The 24262-nt window shown below is 43.1% G+C and overlaps 1 protein-coding gene across 4 annotated transcripts in view; it reads left to right on the top strand.

The window, feature by feature from the left end:
- Nucleotides 1-24262, top strand: part of BANP (BTG3 associated nuclear protein) — an 873745-nt gene that overhangs the window by 204293 nt on the left and 645190 nt on the right. For all 4 annotated transcript variants that reach the window (XM_068260652.1, XM_068260650.1, XM_068260649.1 and 1 more), the window contains one exon: nt 12804-12919. In XM_068260652.1, coding sequence (XP_068116753.1) covers nt 12844-12919 — 76 coding nt within the window. In that variant the 5' untranslated portion in view covers nt 12804-12843. The remainder of the gene's footprint in view (nt 1-12803; nt 12920-24262) is intronic.

The following is a 24262-nucleotide window of genomic DNA, read 5'->3' as shown; positions in this document are numbered from 1 at the left end:
TTGGGGTGTAAAAAAGTGCCACACATGTGATACCGCCGTACTCAAGAGAAGTAGTATTTCTTTATTTTTTTTTTATTTATTTTTTTTTCTCTTTCAAACTCAGCCGGTATGTGACCCAGATATGACCATGTGACAGCTGTGAAGCCATCATACGTGGGTCTCAGGTCTGCATCATAGTTTGATTTTCTTTCCTCTCCTCCCCCCCTCCCTCACTCCATCATCACTACAATATATCAAATATTCCACCAGTGGCTCAGGTCAGACTAATTCTAGTAAGAGAGAGAAAAAAGAAAGTAAGAAAAAAAAAAAAAAAAAAAAAACACAAGCACCAGCAAGAAACAAACTCCACCTACCCATCTTAACATTAAGTGGTTAATATCCCTTTCCGACCACCTACTTATTTTATGGACATGCCCTCCATGCATGAGCCATCAGGGCCGGACCAAGCCAATGGAGGGGACAGGCCTCATGCACAAACAGGTCACATATCTAAGCTGAGAAGCAAAGCAATTACTCTTATTTCACCTTTCATACACATTCATATAAGTGCCTTCTATACTTCAACATATATCTATGCATCTGCACATTCATCCATCCATTTATCCTTACAATTTCAGTTGGTAATATAGTGGTTATTTGGTTCTTTTCTCCTCATCCCCTCCACTTCAAATACTCAACTACATATTATATGTTACTTATTTTTTCCCATGCAATTTTCCATTCCTCCATTTGTTTGTTGGTGCCAGCATCTTCTACACTGCCCTCGCCACCTTGCAAAAAATCTGACATCATCCATATCCACTCTTCCATACTGGGAGCTTCGGGGTTCTTCCAGGATTTTGCTATAAGTTTCCTGGCCACAATTGCTGCAGGGATTACTAGTTTATTTGCATGTCTAAAGCGGTCAGGTTCCATGCAACTCAACAGAGCGGTACTGGGATGAAAAGGGGAAGGAAGTTTAATGAAATCTCCTATCTCTCTCCAAAAGTTCTGTATAACCGGGCACGACCACCACATATGCATATGTGAACCAAACGCAGTAAGACATCTCCAACAGTTCCCATTTCCGCCTTTAAATTTAGCCATCTTAGAGGGTGTGAAGTACCATCTCGTCATGAGTTTATAATTAACAAGTTGAAATGAGGTATAGCTGGGGGTCCAAATTTCCTGGAATACTGCTCCCCAGTCCAAGTTTTGGATATGATTTAGGTCTTGTTCCCAGCTTCTACAGAACTTAGGTAGAGGATCAGTTTGACAACTGTCAAGAAAAAAATATAAATTTGCTGTCATTTCCTTCCCCACCCTCGAATGAAGAAAACACTTTTCATAAATATTTATGGTTTTACTTATATTATCCTTATGTTTGGAAAGGTAGCTCCTGACCTGGAAGCTCCACAGCCCATTATCCATTCTGACCATGTTATAAATCTCCCTCAATGTGGAATCTCTGTGGCCAACCAAGTCTAGGATTCTAACATCTCGAGGGAGCCCACATTCCTTGAGCCACCCCGAAGTTAAGCCAGGTTGAAAATCTGGGTTATTGCGTAGAGTGGTTAGTAATGATATTTTATTGCTCTTTGACATAGATCTTATAACTTCCATGTGGGTTTTAATTGCAGGTGCTAATAATGGGTGGCTGATAGAAGGGAGGAGTTTTGCTACCGTGTGGGGGTGCCATGAATCCAACATATCGTAATTAAACAGACTTCTTTCATATGTTGTCCAGAATCTCTTCGGGTCGCACATCCTGAGATCTAAAATTCTTTGCAATTGGAAACATTGGGCATATCGTTTAATATTTGGTGCCCCCATTCCTCCCAATTTCTTATGCCTGCTGATTATCTTATATGAAATTCTGCGGTTTGGTGTTCTCCATATGAAATTTTGAAATATATTGTTCCAGACATTATACCAATTTCTTTGGATGTTTATTGGCAAATTTTGTACTGTAAATATTATTTTAGGAAGAATTTTCATTTTTATAAAGTTGATTTTCCCAATTGTATTAAATTGGGCATTTTTCATTTTACTCAGTATCTTCTCACAATCTTTTTGCACTGGTGTATAATTATGTTTGAATAGATCATTGAAATCACTACATAAGTTGATACCGAGATATTTAATATGAGAATTGGTATAATGAATGCCATACCTTAGTTGTAGGGTACTCAATATTTCGGCTGGACTTTTTATGTTTAATACTGTAGTTTTAGAATTGTTTACTTTATAGTTCGAGTATTTGGAAAATTCAGTTATTATTTTATTTGCTTCTTCGAAAGAGGTCAGGGGATTGGTTAATGTCAAAAGAAGGTCGTCCGCGTATGCTAGTAGTTTACTTTCATAGTTACCTATATGCCACCCAGATATCTCCCTGTCAGAATGGATCATGCGTATTAACACTTCTATGCCTAAATTGAATATTAGCGGGGAGATTGGACATCCCTGCCTCACGCCGTTCCCCAAAGGGAAGGAGTGTGTCAAGGTACCGTTGATTTTTACTCTGGCTGTTTGGTTTAAATATAGATTTTTTTATTCGTTTGATAAAGATGGGACCAATACCATAGTGTTCTAAAGTTGTGTAGATAAATGGTCTTGAAATACGGTCAAACGCCTTTTCAGCGTCAATGGCCGCTAAGATGGCATCTTCATTACGAATTTTTGCGTTATATATAAAGTTTATTGCTGCTGAAATATTATCCGATAGTCTGCCCGATTTTCTAAAACCCATCTGCTCCTTCCCCAGTAGCTGATCTAACACCTTTTCCAGTCTTAATGTTAGAATTTTTGAATATATTTTAACATCAATATTAATTACCGAAATGGGACGATAGTTGCTACACTGTAGGGGATCTTTACCTTCTTTACGTATTAGGGTGATTGTGGCCTGATTTGATTCTCTAGAAAAGGTCTCACTTTCATCCAGATAATTAATCATTAAACAATAGTCAGGTGCTATCTCCTCTATGAATGCTTTATAGAACTCCGAGGTGAAGCCGTCGGGACCCGGACTCTTACCGATTTTAAGCAAATTTACTGCCTCTTTAAACTCTATTTCTGTTACCGGGGCATCCAGCGTATCTTTATTCTCGACTGTAATTTTTGGTAAATTTACTTGTGTAAGATACCTGTTCATATTATCCACTGGCATTTCCTGCTTTATACTATATAGCTCTGCATAATATTTCCCAAATACTTGTCCTATTTCTTGCGTGCTGTAGCTTAATTGACCGGAATTATTCTGTATTTTTTCTATGAATTGGGCTGTTGTCTTTTTTTTTGATAGCTTGGCCATACATTTTCCTGGTTTGTTACAGTTTATGACAAAATCTTTTTTGAGTTTTTATATTCTTTACTACATTTTTCATTTAATATTTTATTTATCCTATGCCTAATTGAATTAACTTTCAAAAAATTATCCTGCTCAGGATTTTCCTTATGTGTGGCTTCCGCTGTTTTGAATTCATCCATTAAATTATCTAACTGCTTAGTTTTTTGTTTTTTAATTTTACTTGCTATTGCTATTAAGGAACCCCTTATAACACATTTAAAGGAGTCCCACATTATTTTTCCGGAGTTTACTGAACCCTGATTTTCTGCAAAGAATTGTTTAATCTGGGTCGCTACTGTCTCCTTCACTGTGGGCTCAAGCAAGACAGAGCTGTCCAATCTCCACCGCCAATCAGTCATGACATCCTTGTTCCACTTAAGGGTGAGTATCACTGGTGCATGGTCAGAGAAGTAGTATAATGTGTTTTGGGGTGTATTTTTACACATACCCATGCTGGGTGGGAGAAATATCTCTGTAAATGACAATTGTTTGATTTTTTTTTTTACACACAATTGTCCATTTACAGAGAGATTTCTCCCACCCAGCATGGGTATGTGTAAAAATACACCCCAAAACACATTATACTACTTCTCCTGAGTACGGCGATACCACATGTGTGACACTTTTTTGCAGCCTAGGTGCGCTAAGGGGCCCAACGTCATATTCACAGGTCATTTTGAGGCATTTGTTTTCTAGACTACTCCTCACGGTTTAGGGCCCATAAAATGCCAGGGCAGTATAGGAACCCCACAAGTGACCCCATTTTAGAAAGAAGAGACCCCAAGGTATTCCGTTAGATGTATGGCGAGTTCATAGAAGATTTTATTTTTTGTCACAAGTTAGTGAAAAATGACACTTTGTGAAAAAAAACAAAAATCAATTTCCGCTAACTTTTGACAAAAAATAAAATCTTCTATGAACTTGTCATACACCTAACAGAATACCTTGGGGTGTCTTTTTTTCTAAAATGGGGTCACTTGTGGGGTTCCTATACCGCCCTGGCATTTTACGGGCCCCAAACCGTGAGTAGTCTGGAAACCAAATGTCTCAAAATGACTGTTCAGGGGTATAAGCATCTGCAAATTTTGATGACAGGTGGTCTATGAGGGAGCGAATTTTGTGGAACCGGTCATAAGCAGGGTGGCCTCTTAGATGACAGGTTGTATTGGGCCTGATCTGATGGATAGGAGTGCTAGAGGGGTGACAGGAGGTGATTGATGGGTGTCTCAGGGGGTGGTTAGAGGGGAAAATATATGCAATCAATGCACTGGGGAGGTGATCGGAAGGGGGTCTGGGGGGGATCTGAGGGTTTGGCTGAGTGATCAGGAGCCCACAAAGGGCAAATTAGGGCCTGATCTGATGGGTAGGTGTGCTAGGGGGTGACAGGAGGGGATTGATGGGTGTCACAAGGTGTGATTAGAGGGGGGAATAGATGCAAGCAATGCAATGGCGAGGTGATCAGGGGTCTGAGGGCGTTCTGAGGGTGTGGGCGGGTGATTGAGTGCCCTAGGGGCAGATAGGGGTCTAATCTGATAGGTAGCAGTGACAGGGGGTGATTGATGGGTAATTAGTGGGTGTTTAGGGTAGAGAACAGATGTAAACACTACACTTGGGAGGTGATCTGATGTCGGATCTGCGGGCGATCTATTGGTGTGGGTGATCAGATTGCCCGCAAGGGGCAGGTTAGGGGCTGAGTGATGGGTGGCAGTGACAGGTGGTGATTGATGGGTGGCAGTGACAGGGGGTGATTGACAGGTGATCAGTGGGTTATTACAGGGAAGAACAGATGTAAATATTGCACTGGTGAATTGATAGGGGGGGGGGGGGTGTCTGAGGGCAATCTGAGCGTGTAGGCGGGCGATTGGGTGCCCGCAAGGGGCAGATTAGGGTCTGATCTGATGGGTAACAATGACAGGTGGTGATAGGGGGTGATTGATGGGTAATTAGTGGGTGTTTAGGGTAGAGAACAGATGTAAACACTGCACTTGGGAGGTGATCTGACGTCGGATCTGCGGGCGATCTATTGGTGTGGGTGATCAGATTGCCCGCAAGGGGCAGATTAGGGGCTGATTGATGGGTGGCAGTGACAGGGGGTGATTGATGGGTGATTGACAGGTGATTGATAGGTGATTGACAGGTGATCAGGGGGATAGATGCATACAGTACACTGGGGGGGGGGGGGTCTGGGGAGAATCTGAGGGGTGTGGGGGTGTGATCAGGAGGGGGCAGGGGGCAGTTTAGGGCTTAAAAAAAAATAGCGTTGACAGATAGTGACAGGGAGTGATTGATGGGTGATTAGGGGGGTGATTGGGTGCAAACAGTGGTCTGGGGGGGGGGGGGGGGGGTCTGAGAGGTGCTGTGGGCGATCAGGGGGCAAGGGGGGGGGGAAATCAGTGTGCTTGGGTGCAGACTAGGGTGGCTGCAGCCTGCCCTGGTGGTCCCTCGGACACTGGGACCACCAGGGCTGGAGGCAGCCTGTATAATACACTTTGTATACATTACAAAGTGTATTATACACTTTGTATGCGGCGATCCGGGTGCTAGTAACCCGCCGGCGCTTCCGAACGGCCGGCGGGTAACAGCGCGAGGGGGGCGGAGCCAGTCGCCGGCGGCCGATCGCGTCACGAATGACGCGATCGCGCCGCCCATGCCCCTACAAGGACCGCCGCCTCTGGGCATGAGCTGGTCCTTGCGGCTTCCACTTTCCGACCGCCCCTGTGCAGTGGGCGGTCGTTAAATGGTTAAAAGGAAATAAATATAGCAGCCAGCAAATCCCTCTCATTACAGTTGTCCTTTAATGATAGGAATGTTAGGGCTTGGGCCAATTCCCTTTAAAAGTAGTTGGAGTTTGGAAGTGGCACACCTTACCTTCTGCGGGTTGGGTGAACAACTAAGGTGTAAAGTAAAACGCCTAGTACACATAGCAAAATCCAAGGTCGGTAAGCATACCAAAGTAGGTTTGCAGGCGTATTTATTCCTTAAAGGGAACCAGAGACGAAGCACCCTCATGCATTTTACCATATACATCAGTGGGAACATTAGTGAAAACACCTACCGTGCTTTCTGTTTCATTCTGCACTGCACAGCTTGTTTCTTATCAGCCCTGATAAAATCCCAGACTGAGCATTCAGTCTGGCTTTGCTCAGGAATCTTTATAGCTGAGTCTGTGTTTTCTGGTGTCTTTTCTAGCCCAAGCCTGCCCTCTGCTGGCTCTGCTCAGGAATCATATAGCTGAGTCATTATAGCAAAGGCTTTTGTATTGCCCTCTGACGTATTTATAAAAAAACTAAAAAACAAAACTAGTGTGTAGCGCTTTTCTTCTATTGGACTCAAAGTGCTTGAGAGGCAGCCACTAGTGTTAGTTTTTATTTTCTCATGAAACTCATTGCCCAGTGCAAATAAATATCTTGTTTTTTTTTTTACCAGTGTAGTCCGTGAGGTAAGCCACCTCCCAGTTTACATTTTAACAATTTTATGGTTTTTTATTTCCTCTGGGTGCCTCTTCTATGGTGTTCTACAGTTATATACATAAATACATGTGCACAATAATAATTCACACTTTAGCATTCTTCCTGGTGCTAGGAAGCCTAGAAAGCTAAAATTGAGACGAGAACTCATAGTTGATTTCTTATACTAATTTCTGATTGGTTACAGCTTATGTAACTCAAGTTGGTTATCCACTATGCAGTAGCAGGCCAGTCTGGCAAACAAATGATTGTGTAACATGAAGAGTGCAGTGCACCCCAAACCTTGCCTGTAATCCACACAAATCCCTGCTGCGTTACAACATCCCGTTATATGCAAAACCAGTATCAATTGTGTTATAAAGAGCAACCATATCCAGGAGCAACACACTTGATATGCCAAGTAGAAAACTTCTGTACTTTAATGATCCTCATAAGGCAGATAAATCAGCAGATAAACCACTTATACTTATCAGCACATGGTGAAAAAACAAATGATTATACCCATGTCTGGAGATCAAACAGGGAGCAGCAAGTATTTGCCAGCATGCATCAATTTATCCTGATCATTATAAGAGACAAAGGGTGCTGGCACTAGATGTTTCCCAGGCAGGCTGCCTAATATAGCTTGTGCAGCAGTACCTGTGCTTATGGTGAGGAAGAATTTAGAGAAAAGGGGTGGGAGACCCGTGCACAGAGGAATCAAAATAGGTTAAAAGCACAAAATGGACGTATGCAGCACAGCAGAGAGGGTAGATACAAGCAGCGGCCTGACAGCCGTTTTCTGACAAATGCCGCTTCTTCAGAGGCCCCAAGCAGAGTGACTCACACTCTCACTCCACTGAGAGCCTCTGACAAAGCGGTATTTGCCAGGAAACAGCTGTCAGGCCGCTGCTTGTACCTACCCTCTCTGCTGTCCTGCATATGTTCGTATTGTACTTTTTATGGTAAAATAAAGCTCGGATATCGATTCATGTGTGCCCATCTCTCTGCCCTTTGCTTTATCTTGGTCCGATTTATGCAAACCAACTGATTATATTGCTAGCGATGCTCTGTATACTCACAGTTTGAAACAGTAGAATGTCTGAAATCGATTAAGAGCGCATTATACCAGTCTGCTTGCAGACGTCAATAGATTATAGGCAGATCTGATCAAAGTTTTAGAATTTTCTGGAAACTGCAGTAAAGTATCAACCAGTGAATGGGGACCTTTAGGAGTAAGTATCAATATCATGAGAAAGAATGGAGGTAATTTTTAAATATTCTGCTACTGTTTGTGTGCATATAGGGGGTGCAGTGAGAACTTTGGAAAATATTTGTGGAAATACACACATTTTTTGTGCACTTATACAGGGAGTGCAGAATTATTAGGCAAATGAGTATTTTGACCACATCATCCTCTTTATGCATGTTGTCTTACTCCAAGCTGTATAGCAGGGGTCTCAAACTCACGGCCCGCGGGCCATTTGCGGCCCTCGATACAATATTTTGTGGCCCTCGCTGGCAAAAGCTTCCTTATAGTTCTCTTCAGTGCTCCCAAGTAATTCGCCGCATGCCCGCCGCTAAACGAGGGCTGCAGAGCCCCTAAATCGACTGGGGGGCAATCCGCCGGCATTTCCTGGAAGGGGCAGAGCTTTCAGCTTCAGCTGTGCCCCTCCTGACGTCAATCGCTCCACGGATCGCCCCCTCTCTGTGAAGGAAGAGTGAGAGGGGCGGGCAGAGGCGGCGATGCGCCGCGATTGTGAAATTCCTTATGCGGCCCAGCCTCATCCTGACTTTGCCTCCTGCGGCCCCCCAGGTAAATTGAGTTTGAGACCCCTGCTGTATAGGCTTGAACGCCTACTACCAATTAAGCATATTAGGTGATGTGCATCTCTGTAATGAGAAGGGGTGTGGTCTAATGACAACAACACCCTATATCAGGTGTGCATAATTATTAGGCAACTTCCTTTCCTTTGGCAAAATGGGTCAAAAGAAGGACTTGACAGGCTCAGAAAGTCAAAAATAGTGAGATATCTTGCAGAGGGATGCATCACTCTCAAAATTGCAAAGCTTCTGAAGCGTGATCATCGAACAATCAAGCGTTTTATTAAAAAAAAGTCAACAGGGTCGCAAGAAGCGTGTGGAAAAACCAAGGCGTAAAATAACTGCCCATGAACTGAGAAAAGTCAAGCGTGCAGCTGCCAAGATGCCACTTGCCACCAGTTTGGCCATATTTCAGAGCTGCAACATCACTGGAGTGCCCAAAAGCACAAGGTGTGCAATACTCAGAGACATGGCCAAGGTAAGAAAGGCTGAAAGACGACCACCACTGAAAAAGACACACAAGCTGAAACGTCAAGACTGGGCCAAGGAATATCTCAAGACTGATTTTTCTAAGGTTTAATGGACTGATGAAATGAGAGTGAGTCTTGATGGGCCAGATGGATGGGCCCGTGGCTGGATTGGTAAAGGGCAGAGAACTCCAGTCCGACTCAGACGCCAGCAAGGTGGAGGTGGAGTACTGGTTTGGGCTGGTATCATCAAAGATGAGCTTGTGGGGCCTTTTCGGGTTGAGGATGGAGTCAAGCTCAACTCCCAGTCCTACTGCCAGTTTCTGGAAGACACCTTCTTCAAGCAGTGGTACAGGAAGAAGTCTGCATCCTTCAAGAAAAACATGATTTTCATGCAGGACAATGCTCCATCACACGCGCCCAAGTACTCCACAGCGTGGCTGGCAAGAAAGGGTATAAAAGAAGAAAAACTAATGACATGGCCTCCTTGTTCACCTGATCTGAACCCCATTGAGAACCTGTGCTCCATCATAAAATGTGAGATTTACAAGGAGGGAAAATGGTACACCTCTCTGAACAGTGTCTGGGAGGCTGTGGTTGCTGCTGCACGCTATGTTGATGGTGAACAGATCAAAATACTAACCGAATCCATGGATGGCAGGCTTTTGAGTTTCCTTGCAAAGAAAGGTGGCTATATTGGTCACTGATTTGTTTTTGTTTTGTTTTTGAATGTCAGAAATGTATATTTGTGAATGTTGAGATGTTATATTGGTTTCACTGGTAAAAATAAATAATTGAAATGGGTATATATTTGTTTTTTGTTAAGTTGCCTAATAATTATGCACAGTAATAGTCACCTGCACACACAGATATCCCCCTAAAGTAGCTAAAACTAAAAACAAACTAAAACTACTTTCAAAAATATTCAGCTTTGATATTAATGAGTTTTTTGAGTTCATTGAGAACATGGTTTTTGTTCAATAATAAAATGATTCCTCAAAAATACAACTTGCCTAATAATTCTGCACTCCCTGTAAATGCAATGCATTGAACAACGTGCTACACTTGTCCTTAACAAAAAAAACAACATTAATGACTACCTTGTTCCTTCGCTCACATTTTTTCAAATTTATTGCCCAAAAATCAAATTCTTTCCCTTGCTTCTCATGTGAAGTCTGCTGGGCAAGCCAGCAGTAATTTTTTTGATGTTGTTATTTTGGGGTCTGGAAAAACAGAGTGTTCTGTTTTATACCGTTAATTTGTGCAGGAAACAGAGTGATCGTTATGATAGAAACATTGCAATCATTTAAGGTTCAGGCCTTTCAAAATATCTTTTTGGCTCTTCACGTATCCTGGGGAGTAGAGCCGGTGAGATCGCGCCCGTGCAGAATGCTGGAGGAACTTTTACAGGAGTAGAATGAGAACCTTAAACATCCAAAGCTAGTTCTTCACTGTTTCTGCTTTGTGCCAGCAGCTTGTCACTGCCAGTGCTGAGTGGCTGACTTCTATCCACGTAATGTAAACCCATAATCGACATAAATCAACTACTGCCAACAGTCAAGCAGACGTTTGGTTTGTCAACACGTATTGCTTCTAGAATTTTGACATGGTGGGCAAGTAGAAGATACTAGTTGTAGAATTTTTTTTATTATTTGCCAAGATGTTGGGGTTGGTAATTAATTCACAAGATTTAGACAAAGGTACGCCTTAAAGAGACTCCGTAACAAAAACTGCATCCTGTTTTTTATCATCCTACAAGTTCCAAAAGCTATTCTAATGTGTTCTGGCTTTTACTGCAGCACTTTATACTATCACTGTCTCTGTAATAAATCAATGTATCTTTCCCCTGTCAGACTTGTCGGCCTGTGTCTGGAAGTCTGCCAAGTTCTTCAGTGTTGTGGTTCTGCTATGAACTCCCCCTTCCAGGCCCCTCTCCGCACACTGCCTGCGTGTTATTTAGATTAGAGCAGCTTCTCTCTTCTCTCTTATCTTTTACAAGCTGGATAAATCGTCCTCTGAGCTGGCTGGGCTTTCACATACTGAGGAATTACAAACAAGGGCAAAGCTGAAGAAAAGAGCAGCCTGAAACTTCAGTGCATGAGAACTGCAGAGGGAAAGAAGCACACAAATGATCTCTTGAGATTCAAAAGGAATGCTGTATACAGCCTGCTTGTGTATGGATGTATTTTTCTATGTGTGGACATACTGTACATCAACCTACTTCCTGTTTTGGTGGCCATTTTGTTTGTTTACAAACAAACTTTTTAAAACTGTTTTTAACCACTTTTAATGCGGCGAGGAGCGGCAAAATTGTGACAGAGGGTAATAGGAGATGTCCTCTAACGCACTGGTATGTTTACTTTTGAGCGATTTTAACAATACAGATTCTCTTTAAAGTAAACCAAAGCTGAACTAAATGCAACAATCGTTAGTTACTCACTGCTTCCTCCAGCAGCATAAGCATGTGCGAGTCCCTCGCTGTCCAGCGGTCTGCCGTTCAGCCGTGATCAGCCCTGGTAATAGGCTCAGTCCCATTAGTCTGGGACTACTGCACATGCGTGGGAGGTCCACGCATGCGCAGAAGACCCAGACTGGATCCGACTGAGCCTAATACCGGGGCTGATTGCGGCTGAACGGCAGACCGTGGGAGGACAGCAAGGGACTCGCACATGCTTATGCTGCTGGAGGAAGCAGCGGGTAAGTATCAATTTTTTATTTAGTTCAGCTCTGGTACACTTTAATGCCACTTTTACACTTTACTTGCAAAGCTGCATTGTGGTACCCTATTTTATCACAGGGTAACACAATGGTGATGCAAGTCAATGGGGCCAAGCACACTTGTGGCGATGCATTGCGGCAGAAGTTCCTGATTGGCTGATAAGCCGATGCAAAGTCAACAGCGTGTTACCGTTGGATCTGCAATGATGCACTGGTGGTGGCAGTAATGTAAGTCAGTGGGCGACGCAGGAAATTTACATATGTTGGCGGCGGTGTGGAATGACTGGAATACGACTGGGAAAACTGGGAATCCCAGTGACGTACTTTGTCCAGCAGGCAGTACGTCTCTGGGCAAGGGGTGTGTGTGATTGTGGTTTGGGGCACTATGGATATCTCTCCGTGAGCTTACTCTGCCACAAGGTCGTATGAATGACATTTTGTGTGTTGCAGTGCCATGCGATGGGGTGGAGCATCACACTGCAAGCGCCCTGACCAGGTATAAAACTGGCCTAAAGGACACTTCAAGTGAGAGGAATATGGAGGCTGCCATATTTATTTCCTTTTAAAGCAGACCCATGACATGTAATACAGCAAAGTTAGATACTTACCTCAGTAGAGGGAAGCCTCTGGATCCTCCAGAGGCTCTCCCCTCCTCCGCTGTTCCAGCTCTGGGACGACCATAAGGTCGAGGACGCGTTGAGTAAGCGCAGGACAACTCTTGTCTGTACAGTAGCAAGGAACCATGGATTGGTGGAAAAAAGTAGATCCTGTTTAGATTAGTGCTACTGTGCAAGCGCACCAATGTAGAAATATACCGCAATATATAGATATAGGAAGTGTTTCTGACGCTAAAACCAGGAAAATGACTGTAATACTGGGTATCCTGAACAATTTACTGCATTCTGCTATATGCCATTACAGGTCCTCTTTAATTGATTGAAGATTTTGGGTAAACTGAAATTTTGTAAGCAAGGCTCTGATGTGATAGTAATGCAATATGTATTTGTGCTCTGTTTTCAGGGACTTCTCATTACTGTGATTTTCTGTGGAATATAAGCAGATGTCAATCATGTCTGGGGAGGAGCTGGCGGAGGTGGTACAGATAACGGTTGACGATTTACAAGACAACCATCCTGGTAGGTTACTTCTTTGTAACGTTGAAAACTATTTGTTATATTCACGCCTGCTAACTTACAGGTAACGTTAGTGATGCAGTGATCATTCATGGATCAATATTTAAAGAAACAGTGCTGTGGGAAATATGGCTTAAGAGTCTATTACCACTGCAGCGGAATCCACAGCGTTTCCCTGCAAATGATTTGAGCAGGGAAACGCTGCCTATTCCGCCAATAGTCCTGCCATCAAAATCGCATGCCAGCGTGATTTAGACAGCATACTGCTTTTTCCCGCAGCATGGACCCGAATCCCTGTAGCTGTGCAGGGCACGACTACAGGGATTCAGATGCTTACTCGCATCACTGCAAGTACCAGCGTGCGTCCTGCAAGACTTATGCTTCATACACACTTGAGATAAAAGTCTTTGGAAAAGGCAAGATCACAGACGAATTTTACCCCATTTCATGTAGTATGAGAGCCATACTCTACACAGTCTATTCTATGGAGCTGCACTCCCCATCAGACAGAAATCTTTGCAAGATGCTGCACACAAAGATGCCCGTACACACTCAAAAGATCATTATCTGCAAAAGATCTATTCCTGCAAAATATCCATTCCTGCAAAATGCATTCATAGTCTATGAGATCTGCAGATCATCATACACACCTTGTTTAACAGACTTCATCTGCATATCTGGCAATCATCTGCAGATCTGAAAATCCATTCTGGTGGATATGATCTGCAGATGATTGTCTGTTAAACAAGGTGTGCATGAGGGTCTGCAGATATAATAGCCTATGAATGCATTTTGCAGGAACAGATCTTTTGCAGATAATGATCTTTTGAATGTGTACGGGCATCTTTGTGTAGAGCATCCTGCTAAGATTTTATCTGATGGGGAGTGCAGCTCCATAGAATAGACGGTGTAGAGTATGGCTCTCATACTACATGGAAGGGGGTAAAATTGGTCTGTGATCTTGCCTTTTCCAAAGACTTTTATCTCAAGTGTGTATGAAGCATTACACTGATGGCCAATGAGAAGCTGTATTAACTGGGAATACAAGTTTAACCACTTAAGGAGGAGAGCAATTTTCGCATATCAGCGCTGCTCCCATTCATTCGCCAACAACTTTATTACTACTTATCATACCTAAAAGATCTATATATTGTTGTTTTTTAGGACAAATTGGGCTTTTAGTGTGTGATCATTTTGTTTAGAAATTAACTTATTTTTTATGCATTTTAAACGGAAAATAAGGGGAAAATTGAAAAAAAAAAACACACTTTCTCCATTTACATCCATTATAGCTTTACAATAATTAGTGCTAATGCTAACTATAAGTTAAACCCACAAATTATATTTTCTTGTCCATCCTGGTGATAAGGGATATTCACAGATATGCATTTTTTTCCGAGTTGTTGCAAATTTATGCAAATTTTTATGCAGATATATGCAGCTTGAAAATGAACCAACAATTTAAACCTGGGATTAAAGCGGAATGAAACCCAGTAATTCTTCTTTGCTCTAAAACATTATTTACAGCATATTATATACTACCAGCATTTTTTTTTTTTACTAGAACAGCATTCAAAGGGTTAAACATAGGACAGAAAAGCTCAACGCAGGGAAAGCTGGACATATCCAAACTAGAGATAATGTTATCTTGTGTTTAACCATTTCCCCTCCCCTGGGACGAGTAACTACGCTCCTGCAAAATGCCACAACTGTGCAGGAGCGTAGGTACTACGTCCCTCCCGCCTTTTTTTTCTTCTTATTCCCATTAAAACTGAGTTAGAATAAAATAATTTTTAGCAAAAAGTACCCCCCAAAGAAAGCCTAATCAGTGGCGGAAAAAACAAGATATAGATTGTTTCGTTGTGATAAGTAGTAATAAAGTTATAGGTGAATGAATAGAAGGAGCACTGACGGGTGAAAGTTGCTTTGGTTTTTTAAGAGGAAAAACCCTTCGAGGTGAAAAGGTTAATTGTATCAAGTGAAAAATGTAAACAAACGCTTCTCTGACACTGCAGAGTCTCCTGAACAAAGACAGACAGTCAGAAAGTATTTCTGCTTATATTTCAACATGAAAAAAAAACCCGTTATGAATAAAATGCAAAGTCAGCTCTGGTTGGATTGGTCAACTCTCCCTAAGTGGATTGGTCAGCTCTCCTTGTCTACCTGTTTATCAGAGTGGTATGGAAGAATAGATAACGCTGTGCCCATAAAACACGCCTCTTTCTCCTGTCTGGCCCACCCTTGTATCCTATATACCTCCTTTTTTGCCTCCCAGATCTCGCACATGTGTGCTTGCGCTGCTTCACTACAGTCCTCAGCAGCGACATCTGAGAGGCGGTAACAGGATAGGGCGTATCACCCGGCATCAATGACACCAGGCGGATAAGACGACCCCTGAATTTTCAGAAGATTTTCAAGGGTTAAAAAGTAGTCTTATATGCCAGAATATACAGTGTGTTGCAAAAGTATTCGGCCCCCTTGAAGTTTTCCACATTTTGTCACATTACTGCCACAAACATGCATCAATTTTATTGGAATTCCACGTGAAAGCCCAATACAAAGTGCTGTACATGTGAGAAGTGGATCGAAAATCATACATCATTCCAAACATTTTTTACAAATAAATAACTGCAAAGTCGGGTGTGTGTGCGTAATTATTCGGCCCCCGAGTCAATACTTTGTAGAACCACCTTTTGCTGCAATTACAGCTGCCAGTCTTTTAGGGTATGTCTCTACCAGCTTTGCACATCTAGAGACTGAAATCCTTGCTCATTGTTCTTTGCAAGACAGCTCCAGCTCAGTCAGATTAGATGGACAGCGTTTGTGAACAGCAGTTTTCAGATCTTGCCACAGATCCTCGATTGGATTTAGATCTGGACTTTGACTGGGCCATTCTAACACATAGATATGTTTTGTTTTAAACCATTCCATTGCTGCCCTGGCTTTATTTTTAGGGTCATTGTCCTGCTGGAAGGTGAACCTCCGCCCCAGTCTCAAGTCTTTTGCAGTCTCCAAGAGGTTTTCTTCCAAGTTTGCCCTGTATTTGGCTCCATCCATCTTCCCATCAACTCTGACCAGCTTCCCTGTCCCTGCTGAAGAGATGCGCCCCCCGAGCATGATGCTGCCACCACCATATTTGACGGGGGATGGTGTGTTCAGAGTGATGTGCAGTGTTAGTTTTCCACCACACATAGCGTTTTGCATTTTGGCCAAAAAGTTCCATTTTGGTCTCATCTGACCAGAGCAGCTTCTTCCACATGGTTGCTGTGTCCCCCACATCGCTTGTGGCAAACTGCAAACGGAACTTCTTATGCTTTCTATTAACAATGCCTTTCTTCTTGCCACTCTTCCATAAAGGACAACTTTGTACAGTGCATGACTAATAGTTGTCCTATGGACAGAGTCTCCCACCTGAGCTGTAGATCTCTGCAGCTCGTCCAGAGTCACCATGGGCTTCTTGACAGCGCTCTCCTTGTTCGCCCTGTGAGTTTAGGTGGATGGCCTTGTCTTGGTAGGTTTACAGTTGTGCCATACTCCTTCCATTTCTGAATGATCGCTTGAACAGTGCTTCGTTGGATGTTTAAGGCTTTGGAAATCTTTTTGTAGCCTAAGCCTGCTTTAAATTTCTCAATAACTTGATTCCTGACCTGTCTTGTGTGTTGTTTGGACTTCACGGTGTTGTTGCTCCCAATATTCTCTTAGACAACCTCTGAGGCCCTTACAGAGCAGCTGTATTTGTACTGACATTAGATTACACATAGGTGCACTCTATTTAGTCATTAGCACTTATCAGGCAATGTCTATAGGCAACTGACTGCACTCAGACCAAAGGGGGCCGAATAATTATGCACACACCACTTTGCAGTTATTTATTTGTAAAAAATGTTTGGAATCATGTATGATTTTCATTCCACTTCTCATGTGTACATCACTTTGTGTTGGTCTTTCATGTGGAATTCCAATAAAATTGATTCATGTTTGTGGCAGTAATAGGACAAAATGTGGAAAACTACAAGGGGGCCGAATACTTTTGCAACCCACTGTACAGTATATTTAAAAAGCCAAGTTCCTAAGTTAACAATATGTTTTTTTTTCTTTTATATTCTGTCACTTGTTTTCATTTTACAAGTCTTTTTATTTTGATAGAGAATCTGTGAAATTGTAATTGCTTTTGATTCAGTTCGTGTCTAAAAAGAATACATAAGACATGGGCCTCAACCCTAAAACACTCTAAACTCTATTCTACTACTTATCATGGTTAAAATGTTACCACAAATGTCTCTTGTGATTTTACTAAACCGTTCCCAAGCTTGATCATCAATTTGAATATGACTTTGTTTCATTCATTTTGTCCCTACCTATTTTTTATGTTGCGTGGATCCAATTTGTAAGACACACCAAAATGTATTCTACAATTCGTCATGATTAAAATTATACCGCATGTGCCTCATTTAGTAACAAACTGGTGGTACACTCTCCACAATTACACTGGACAAATACTGTATATCCGTCCAGTTGTCTTTTTAAGTGGTTAAAGCAGATCTCCAGAGTAAAAATAAAACCCCCACTATCAGTGCAGGCAGCAGATGTTATAACAGAGTAGCAAGAAAAAAAATTAAAAACTGACCACTTGTGATATAAAATTCAGGTTTTGTTGGTTCGTCACGTCCCCTTTTTGAAAAACTGCCATGGCAGTTTTCAGCCTTTGCAAACACTGCTAAGAGAGTGCATCATCTGCAGGTGGGAGAAACATCATAGTGTGACCTGAGGGGAACTCTGCTTCTTCCTGTGCCACAGAGCCAGCCTATCCCAGAGAGGGGAGGCGTAGAGGAAAGTAGAGCAGTGCCAGCCACAGTATGTTGCCATTCAGAACTTCCACTATGCTTCCCTGCTGCCTACTAAAGTAGTCAGCTGTTGCTACATTAGTCATTCTGCTTTTTTTTTTTTTTTTTTTTTTTGTGTGGAATTCGGAGGTCCACTTTAAGAGGGCATATGAAAGAGGCTGCATATGAACAGGGGTATAAAAAGTGCTCACAGTAGGGGCTGCACATGTGATAAGAGCTGTTAGTATATAAAAAGTTTAGTCCTTAAATAAACACCTGCCTCTTGCCATTTGGCCGGCTTTAGAGTTCTGACCACATTCAATCTTAATAAGCACGTAAATTGCTTTATATAATTATGTTTTTCACTGCTCTCTCATGCAACACAAGTGGCGTAGTCCATTTAACCGTCGTTTAGTGCATTGTTTAAGAAAGGATCTTTTGTGCTTTCAGAGCTAGGATGTAACTTGTTACGGTTTTATAAGTAGGTTTTTATTGGGCAGTAAAATATTCTGCAGATTGCCTGGTGTTTATTACCTGCTCCCCAGCTTTCTTCATTTGCGGTTTATTTGTCAGTTAATTAGACATAGCCGTGCCCGGCGCAGATTGCTCGCCGTTCTCTCCTGCCCTATCTCAGCTCGTCTCCTTCCTCGCCTGCTTTTAAGATGTCTTAAAGATTTGTGATGTGAGTGCTTATCTCACGCTTTCTCCAGCAGCCATTTCCATTCCATTTTAAAATACACATTATCTACTTGTGCAGCTGTGACAGGGAAATAGTGCAACGGGGAGGAGAGGCTGATTCTGTAAGCGGTATAATCACTCCCCACTGCGCACGGAGCCGACCTTGTTTTCTGTTTGCTGAAGAGATTGCAATTGGCATCTTAAGATTGCGATCGTGTTAATATACCCCTTGGCCTGCCCTTACATTTCTCCTGATAGTGCTGCCTGTTCCAGCACGCTCCAGCATTACCATCTATTACTTTTCCTAACTACCCAACTGGCATTTAAGCATAAGTGTTTTCTAGACCAATATAGGCACTCGGAGGCGGAACTTGTTTTTCTATGTTTATAGATTCATGTTAAATAAACCTTTTTTAAAGTACCTGATCAGAAGCCCTGTCTCCAGCAATTTTCTGTCACTGCACTTGCATTGCTGTAGCCCAGGGTTGTCAAACTCCATCACATAAGTGGCCAACATCTAAAACATAGTCTAATTCGTGGGCCAAATTGTTTATTAAGATTTAACATTTATTGAACTGTCTAAAACTAAGTGGCGTAACAACAACAACCGGGGGGGGGCTGCTACCTTCTGCAGAGTAGCGCAGTGGAACAGTATAATATTTACCTGTTCCAGTGCTGCTTAGGGTCTCCTCTGATGTTACTGACAGCCACACACTCTATGCTGCATACCTCTGGCTCCAAATGCATGTCATGTGATCTGGAGGAGGCGGTATAGAAGCATAGAGCGCGCAGCTGCTGGGAAGATTAGGAGAAACATGACGCAGCGCTGGAGCAGGTAAATATTACACTTCTCTACTGCGCTACTATGTTTTATAGGGAGAATGTGTGTTTGGGGTGTGTATATGTTTTTCCAGCTACAATGGGTGTGTGGGGGGGGGGACCATGAGGGGGCCCAATGCTAATTTCACTGGGGGGTCCCGTGGGTTATTGCTGCACCCTGGCTCAAACTGACCATGTTTAAACCAGAAACCCTGTCACTTGTGTGCTCCTCTGAATAGGAAAGCAGGGTGCTATCATTCTTTTACTGCTTACAATGATGCACATTTGAAGCTCTTGAGGGCCACATAAAATGGCAAAGAGAGCTGCATTCGGCCCACATGCCTTGAGTTTGCAACGCGCTGTAGACTGGCATTCCCTGAGAGGGTTCATCCTCTTACCTGCCTTTTACAGTTTGAACGGCTTCATGATACTTGGCAGAACAGCAGCAATAGCCTCACCCACAGTTAAAGAGGGACTGAACTCAGAATTTCCTCTACTCTAAAAAGACTAGATAAAGCATGATGCAAGAATTGAACGGATAATAAATGCAGAGAGTAGATTAAGTATACATGGATATGGGGTCTTGAAAAGACCTCCAGTTCCAATGCAAAAAATACAGTCCCATCAATCTGCCTATAACACAACCAGTTAGTGATAACTTCAAACAAAGTAGGTAGATTTGGTCTCACGTGTAGTATAAAAATACAAATGCTTTATTTATTCAAACATGGGGAAGATAAAACAGGGATAAAAATAAAAGGAAGGAATGTTGCGGAGTCATAAACAGCATTGTTCATGGCCGGCCATACAATCAGCACACATCACTCACACCAATCATACCATCATTTCCCTCTCTATGGGTCTCAGCGCTGAGATTTGTTAGAAAAAATAATAGTAGTAAAAGGCTGGAAGCAAGTCCATAAATCCTCATATAGTGTTCTATTATATTAATGTCCATGCACATAATCATAGAGCAAAATCGTGTTTCATGCTGATAATCATCGCCAGAAGATATGCGAAGCACATATGTTGTAATGGTTTCAGCAAGCTTTGAGATCAATACATAGCCATGCATATACAACGAGTCATGCTAGTCCAACTTCTTCAAGCGTCAACAAGCGACATATAAACGTGCATAGCAAGACATTAATGGGTGGATCTCACCGGCTTCAGTGTAGACTTCCACAGCGCTGTTTGAGACATTCCTGGGCTGAGTAGGTATGTGGATAGTAACGTTGGGGGCCCCCCTGGTTAGGTCGCCATCTATTGCAGGCTGTCAGCAGGCATGCCGTGGGATTCAAGCCGGCTGGCGTCCCAGCAAGGCGGCGGTGATACTCTCCACGCTGTTCTGGATAGAGTATGCGCTCTGCTTACAGCTAAGGCTCCTGGGTAGGGTAGTTTCCTGTGAGGAATAGTCAGGACGGCCAGACGTCGCTTTGACTCCGCCCACCGACGCGTTTCACGCCGTGGGCGTTTCTTCAGGGTGTAATTCCCTCTCGTGCATTTACTTATATTGTGTCAGAGTCTCCTCCTCTCTTGGGTATGTTCCTCAGCTATTGGTCAATCTTCGCTACAGTCATAGTAGCTGCTGGCAATCAGCTGGGATAGGTATGACTAACGTAGGTTTATACAGTGCAGTAAGGCAATGAAATGTTGGTCAGGCAGCTTGAATTTTTACTCCGCGTAGGGTGAATGTAATTTACATCTCAGTGGGTAGTTTGTCATAGTATAGGACATTGTTCTCCTATCAAGGATGTTGCCACATGGAGGTTAAAAGGCTGTTTTTTGGCTGCATGTTTGTTGTATATCTCTCATTTAAAGGGGAACTTAGACATAGGATCATTGAACAGTTTCAAAGCCAGGTTGGGAAATATTAACTAATTAGAACACCAATCGTCATACAGTGCACTCTCATCACATATACACTGTCATCCATATGCATCTTGATGAGGGGGACTACGTTGCTGAATGCAGACGCCTATTAGGTGATCAGAGTACTTACCAAAAACTGACTGAAAATCCATTCCCTTTAATAGTCCATAAAGTCAATTCCCTAGTGGATGACGCATGGATGAAGGGCGTCATCACTGAGGATGAACGAGACTACATGATAGTTGATATCTATAATATCCCTACTTTTTACACTATACCTAAAGTTCATAAGAATATGACTAAACCACCGGGCCGCCCGATTGTGGCAGGTATAGGTGGCCCCACACAACGTTTGGGCAAATATATAGATGAACGCTTAAAACCGCTGGTGAGCCAATTACCATCCTGAGATGATTTACTGAGATGTAAATTACATTCACCCTACGCGGAGTAAAAATTCAAGCTGCCTGACCAACATTTCATTGCCTTACTGCACTGTATAAACCTACGTTAGTCATACCTATCCCAGCTGATTGCCAGCAGCTACTATGACTGTAGCGAAGATTGACCAATAGCTGAGGAACATACCCAAGAGAGGAGGAGACTCTGACACAATATAAGTAAATGCACGAGAGGGAGGGAATTACACCCTGAAGAAACGCCCACGGCGTGAAACGCGTCGGTGGGCGGAGTCAAAGCGACGTCTGGCCGTCCTGACTATTCCTCACAGGAAACTACCCTACCCAGGAGCCTTAGCTGTAAGCAGAGCGCATACTCTATCCAGAACAGCGTGGAGAGTATCACCGCCGCCTTGCTGGGACGCCAGCCGGCTTGAATCCCACGGCATGCCTGCTGACAGCCTGCAATAGATGGCGACCTAACCAGGGGGGCCCCCAACGTTACTATCCACATACCTACTCAGCCCAGGAATGTCTCAAACAGCGCTGTGGAAGTCTACACTGAAGCCGGTGAGATCCACCCATTAATGTCTTGCTATGCACGTTTATATGTCGCTTGTTGACGCTTGAAGAAGTTGGACTAGCATGACTCGTTGTATATGCATGGCTATGTATTGATCTCAAAGCTTGCTGAAACCATTACAACATATGTGCTTCGCATATCTTCTGGCGATGATTATCAGCATGAAACACGATTTTGCTCTATGATTATGTGCATGGACATTAATATAATAGAACACTATATGAGGATTTATGGACTTGCTTCCAGCCTTTTACTACTATTATTTTTTCTAACAAATCTCAGCGCTGAGACCCATAGAGAGGGAAATGATGGTATGATTGGTGTGAGTGATGTGTGCTGATTGTATGGCCGGCCATGAACAATGCTGTTTATGACTCCGCAACATTCCTTCCTTTTATTTTTATCCCTGTTTTATCTTCCCCATGTTTGAATAAATAAAGCATTTGTATTTTTATACTACACGTGAGACCAAATCTACCTACTTTGTTTGTAGATAAAGCATGATGACCTTTATGGACAAAATAATTATTTATTACAATTTATGAAAATCCTAAAAAAAATTTTTTTGTTGGGAGCACTAAAGGGGTTAAAAGACTTCTGAAGCAACACAAACAATCTATTTTTACTCACTTGGGGCTTCTTCCAGCCTCTAGCAGCCGTTTCAGTCCCTCGCCGCAGCCCCGGTCTTCCTTGGTGTCCCCCTTGCCACCGGTGACCCACTGGCAGGTTGGCTCTTCTGCGCCTGTGCGGGCATTCGTGCCCGCGGGTCCACGTTATCTGGTGCGTACTGTGCCTGCACATATCTACTGCGCAGGCTCAGAATGCGCCAGATGATGTGGACACATGGGCCGATCGGCCAGCCAGACACCGAGGAGGACCAGTCCTGGGGCGAGGGACTACAACGGCTGGTAGGGGCTGAGAGATGCCCCAGGTGAGTAAACCTAGACTGTTGTCATCGCCTTGGAAGCCCTTCAAAGAGAGCCTGAGGTAAACCTCGGGTCAAAAATCAAACACCTAAGGAGAGGGAGCACAGCCGTGAATGTCCACGGCGTCCCAGTGCTTGATTAGTGGTTGGGAGGAGTACTTGGGGAAACCTTTGGAGGATCCAGAAGGTTCCCCCTACTGAGGTATCTAACTTTTTTTTTCTTTTTACAAATTACAGATTTACTTTAACTACAGGCAGTCCCCTACTTACAAACAGGTTATGTTCTGGAAGTTTGTAAGTTGAATTAGTTTGTAAGTCATGTCATGTGCTAAACATGGTAAAACATGGATTAAGGATTTACTTTCTGACCACTCGGGATTTGGGCATACAGTATAGCTTAACTACTTTACGACCGCCTTACGCCAATGGGCGTGACCGCGGCGGCAGCCCCAGGACCACCTAACGCCAATTGGCGTCAATGTAAGGGGAAAGAAATGCCCTTTGTTTACAAGCGTACAGCGCTGCCGTGGGCCGCAGCGCTGTACAGATCGGCGATCGGGAGCGCCCTCCTCTCATAGGCTGATAAGAGGCGGAACAGGACGGATCGCCGTCCTGTTCCAATTCTTGTGACGGAAGAGAGGAGGGAAGGGGAGGGAGAGAAAAAAAAATAAACAAAGCCTGCAGCGATCGGACCCCTCCAGCGGCATGTCCCCTTAGGGACAAAAAAAGGAAGTGAGTCCGATCTCTGGGCATCTAAGCTGGGCTGTGCAGAAGGCTGAAAAGCCTGCACAGCCCAGCAATGCAAAAATGAGCATGGGATTTAGGGGGGTTACCACGGCGATCTTCAAGTGGTTAAACAATGTTATTTAGTTTTTTTTATTGTGCTTTCATTTTGTTTTAAACTGCTTGAAACAATTTATATAATACTGTAGCAAGTAACAACAAAAATTAGTTATAAAGTAATGTATATATTGCACATGGAGAACATTTTGTTTGTGTGGATGAGACATTGTAACTCGCGTCATTTGTAAATCTGGATCTCACTTTACGTCTTAGTACTTTTTCATGTGTTTGGTGCTGGAAATATATTGTGTAGATAGGAAGAAAAAAATCTCTTGTGTGGTAAGGACCTGTGTCTTTAGCCGCATCTACACACGTAGATGCGGCCGCGATGCTCCTTATCAATCGAGCCGCTGATGCGGCTCGATTGATAAAATCCAACAGGACGGGATCTTGCTTCCGCCGATT

Source organism: Hyperolius riggenbachi, chromosome 11 (genome assembly GCF_040937935.1).
Source record: "Hyperolius riggenbachi isolate aHypRig1 chromosome 11, aHypRig1.pri, whole genome shotgun sequence".
Lineage (NCBI taxonomy): Eukaryota > Metazoa > Chordata > Amphibia > Anura > Hyperoliidae > Hyperolius > Hyperolius riggenbachi.
The sequence above is the reverse complement of the archived record's forward strand: the minus strand, read 5'-3'. Positions and strand labels throughout refer to the sequence as shown.